Raw genomic sequence first — 4,762 nt, 5'->3', positions numbered from 1 at the left:
GAGAGAATAAAGCCCCTCGATTAAGAATGATAACAGGTGAACTCAAACCTCGATTTGGAGACCACTACAAGACTTTCTACAATACCAAGCTTTTATTGTAAAGTTACTGTTCTCCGAGATCGGAAAAATACGGTAGAGTCGAAAAACACAGCATTTCATAAATATATATGCAATGTTTTATTTGAAGTTATTTTTGTATGAAAAGTACTGTGCTAGATAAATATTTGCGATGGAAGACACATGTAGCCATGTTTTATTTCGGAAGCCATTTTCACTCCCGGTTTAGAGCAAAGAGGCGGTGATCTCAAGCCGATCTAGTACGTCGCCATGACTGTCAAGACACCACCCACACAGCAGCGATCATCGGCGACTCGATTGGCTGGAAAGGACATTGCCGGTATCTCGCGCGTTGTATCCAAGAGTGAGCTCAATCGGATCAAACAGCGCTCGATAATCCTGACAGATGCAGCAGCCCAGCAGCTTAAGCTGGCCCGGGAGGCGCAGCAGGCAGTTTCGAGACACGAGTCTGAGGAACGCAAGCGTCGTATGATGGAGAAGGAGATCGAAGTGCGTGCAAGACGCGAGCAATCAGCCATGGAGATGGAGCTGGAGGCGGAGCGCAAGGCTCTGCTCACTGGCAATGAGATGATCAACAATCAGCACCTCGAGTCGTTACGTAAGATTAATTCCTTGGCCATAGCTGCCACGGGATATCAGCTGTGCGACGGGTTAAAGGAGCATCAGAAGGGGCGAAAAGTGACTGAAACTCGCTATAACAACATCCACGACAGTCTCATGGAACGTGATCGCCGTCGCGACATTCAAAAGCGTAAAGATGCCGACGTCGAAGCACACGCGAAGCGGATGGAGGCGCGTCAGGTACTTGAGGAGCAGATCACTGAGCGTCATAAACAGTCCATTCGCGAAGAAGAGGCGAAGGACATTGAAGCCCAAAAGATTCTCAAGATCTACAAACAATATGAGGTGGAGGGGCAGAGAAAGTACGAACAACATCTTGAGAAACAGAAGGAGACGATGCGTCAAGTGGCTCAGACGAACGAGCAGATTAAATCCATGAAGGAGCAGATGGCAATTCGAAACAAGAAGGAGGAAATGGCTGCGGCCGCGTATCTGCGCAAGAAAGCGCTCGAGGAGGAGGCCAAACTGCAAGAAGAGGCTCGTATCCGCAAGTCGAAAGAGTTGCGCACTGCCAAACTGCGTGCCCAACAAGAAAAGGCACAAGATAAACAAGCGATTCAGGACGAATTCCGAGCCAAGAAAGCGTACGAGGAGACGGAAAAGAACACGCGACTGAGGGAGAAACGCGACAAGGAGAGGAAAATCGCACTGATGCAGTCGATCTTGCAGGATCGCAAGAAGCAAGAGGCTTTCCATGTGGAACACGCTCAGCGAATGCGAGCTCTAGACGCCAATACGGATCGGATCGGACAGCAGAAGGTTGAGCGCGAGTACCAACGTCTCAAGGCAGTTGAAGCCGCCGCAAAGGAACGTGATCATAACCACGGCGACTTGTTGCAACAACAGATTGAGTTGAACGAACAGCGACGAATGAAGGCCAAAATGATTGAGCAGAACGACGCCAAGTTTCTCCAGAAGAAAGCGATGAGAGAGAGCATTCTAGCTGAGAAGGTGAGGCTTGACACGCTGCAGAAACTGGAGAAGAGAGGAGTGCCAGAGGAGTATCTTCGTGACCTCAGACGCATGAAAATCAACGAGTCCAACGCGTAAAAAAAATGGAAGGCTCGTTTATCTATGAACACATTTGACTGCTACAGTAGGTATCGCGCTCTTAAAGCTCGGTTGGACAACAATTCTATCGATAATGGTACCGGAGATCTATTGATGAATGGACGGACAGCGAATCAACATTTGACATTTACAGTCACCCTGATACTGCCGTTATTTACTGAATAGTACACAAGGATGAAACTCGAAATAAACCCTTAACAATCTACAGCCCGTTATCCCCAATGCACTGTCATGAAAGTGACGTATATTCCTGCTCAGAATTTTTTTTTTCGTTTCCGGATTTTGAGCCGTTCACCAAGCTATTTGGCTGCCACGCATAAGAAATTACACGAAAAAAATACTACAGTTCAAATCCATTCTTTATTCTATCTAAACATAAGTAAAAAAATATAGGTGATCAAGGCCTATATGGACAGGCGCTGCTGAGTTTCGAATACTAGAGCATTTGCGACGTGATTTCTTTGTGCAGCATTTAAAGCTGTGACGAGTGCGACACAGCTAACATTAAACAGCTGGTGCTTTAATATATTTGTTAAGACGATCCAAACGAGTGATGTCAATATTCAGTAATAGGAAAAATAAAACGTGATGCTTCGATGTTTTTACTTTAAATTGTAAAAATAAAGCAGAGAATGTTGTAGTCGTTTTATCATTGTATGTACATGGAATCATCGTAGCTGCTGACAAGATCAAGTATTAACTTACATTTGATGAAAATTTTCATTTAAACCTCTGTACGCTCCATGTATATTCGGTTGTGTGCTTAAGCCCTTGAATGTATTTGCGTGATTGAAAACATATCAAACGTGCTCCTTCACGAGCCCAGTGTACGGTTTGCACAGATTAATTCTTTACACCAGTATATGAAAGCACTATGATTCTATATGTTTCCGAGTGAAAAGAACCTTTTATAAATTACACGTGACGTTATCAATCCAAAGCTGACCCATCAAGGTCACATTTCATTTCCATACCTAAATCTGTTGAATGAAGAAACATTGAAGTGTGCGTTATTTTCCGGGCGGAGGTATTAGTAGTAGTCATTGAATTTAAGCAACGACATAGCTTACGGACACTTTCCAACAACAACAAAAAACGGCGTTCGGCCTCGTTCCTTACCCGCGCTTAGCACATAAATAAACTGCTGATACTAGTAACGATGGTATGTGCAGCGAAAATATACTGAAGCAAGTCGCATCACGCAATTCGCATGACCTACTTCATACGGAAAACATTTCCTGCAAGGTACATGCTCCGCCAAATCAGCTTAGGCTACACGGCACTCTCTCGTTGGTGCCATATTGGCGGCTTCTCAGGTTTTACAACGCAGCAAAGCTTCACTGGAGAGGTGGAGGGGCCAAACATCGTTAAAGATACCATCATGTGGAGTACGGTACACCGGTATCAGACGACATTGCCGCACCGCTCCTACCAGCCTGGACAGGCTCGGTCAATGGCGAGCGAAGGAGCGTGCCCTGAGGACATCTAGGGAAGACGACGGAGGATAGTGGGCATGAGGCACGCGCCGGCAGCCAGGAGTAGTCGGCGGCGTGCGGCGGCGACAACTAGTGGAACAAGAGCAACTACAGGAAGGACAAGTGCTGCCGCCCCAGATACACGTAGATAGGGAAGCTTTCCTGGTCTCTAACTAATCTCACTTCGCAATTTGCACATCAGCGCGCAAGGTCATAAAGAATGTTTTGACAACAAGCATCGCATCGGAATGCCGGGCATGAAGGACGACTACGAGTACGACGCAGAAGGCGACGTCAAGATGGCGGTGCCGCAGCCCACCTTCGAGGCGACGAGGGCTCCAAGTCTCAAGATCTGGAGCCAGTCAGCCACCACGCCTTTCCTTTGAGAGAGGAAGCAGTACCGGGGGAAGGTTATCGAGCAGTGTCGTGTTACGAGCGAAGTCCAAGCAGCCGTGTCGCGAAGCATCCGCTCGACGCTTGAGCTTAGGGTTCTTGAGCACGTAGCACACTACATCCTGAAGACGGATGCCGCCAACGTATCGGACGACATGCTGGTGGCCGAGATTAAAAGGAAGGCTGGCTCGATGATGAATGACCGGGTCCCCGCCATCAAGCATCTCTTCGCCAAAGAGTTAAAGATGGACCTGTCGGAGGTAGACGTCAAGGCACGGGTCGCCTCCTACTTCATCAAGTTCGACAAGTTGGTCGAGGACAACGGCCTCGCTGGGATGCTCGGTCGGGGTGTAGCTGTCGACGAGCAGGGTCATTAGTGAATGAAACTACGGTGTAAGATGTTGCTATGCAGCGTCACACCTGAAATGCTGGAAGTTGACTTGACCAGGCTGGTCGCGATGACTCACCGCAAGGCGAAGGTCAATGACTTGGTGTTGCATGATCTGATGATTGAGCGAGCGACTCGGCAACAGCAAAACTATCTCATGCAAGCAGAGATGAAGCAGACCGATGGACCCCGCCCCAAGGTAGTTCAGGTAACGACTGTGAAGGGCTCGCAGCGTCAGCCGAAGCAGCACTAGCGACCGTCGAACGCTCCGGGAGGAGGTCGCGCCGCGACATGCGGTACTGGAGATCAGCGCAAGCCACCCCGCGATGGGTGTTAGATTTGCAAGGAAGCCCACGGGGCGCGTGACTGCCCAACGGGGACTGCGGACCAGTAGTGGCGAGGATGTTACATGAGAAACGTGACCGTCACCCTGAGCGTGTTAAACGCGTTACCGCCGATGACGGACCGACAATTCGGACCGCCGTTATCAATGGTGTGCTGGATGTACCTTTCTGCCCCGACACGGGGTCGGATGCGAACATCATTGGCAGACCTGTGCTGGATGAACTCCGCGACCTGGTGACAAATCTGCCTGTTGAGCACGTGGACCCTCCGGTTAGGGTGGTTGTGGCCGGTGGGGGTGGCAGCATGACGCTATGCCATGCGAAGGTGCACATCGACCTTCAGATCACGACCAGCAGGGCCGCTGGCTTTGACGAACATCGAGTGCATTGTG

General features: G+C 49.2%; 1 protein-coding gene across 1 annotated transcript; it reads left to right on the top strand.

Moving 5' to 3' along the window:
* Positions 1-327: 327 nt before the first annotated feature.
* On the top strand, positions 328-1,749 carry PITG_12715 (uncharacterized protein; the record flags this gene model as incomplete). The annotated part of the gene is made up of 1 exon (XM_002900071.1): positions 328-1,749. One exon carries the CDS (start codon positions 328-330, stop codon positions 1,747-1,749), a length of 1,422 nt encoding a protein of 473 aa, XP_002900117.1.
* Between the last annotated feature and the right edge of the window lie 3,013 nt (positions 1,750-4,762).

Source organism: Phytophthora infestans, genomic scaffold (genome assembly GCF_000142945.1).
Source record: "Phytophthora infestans T30-4 supercont1.27 genomic scaffold, whole genome shotgun sequence".
In the NCBI taxonomy this organism is placed as follows: Eukaryota; Oomycota; class Peronosporomycetes; order Peronosporales; family Peronosporaceae; genus Phytophthora; species Phytophthora infestans.
Note: the sequence above shows the minus strand (reverse complement) of the source record. Positions and strands in the feature narration are given on the sequence as shown.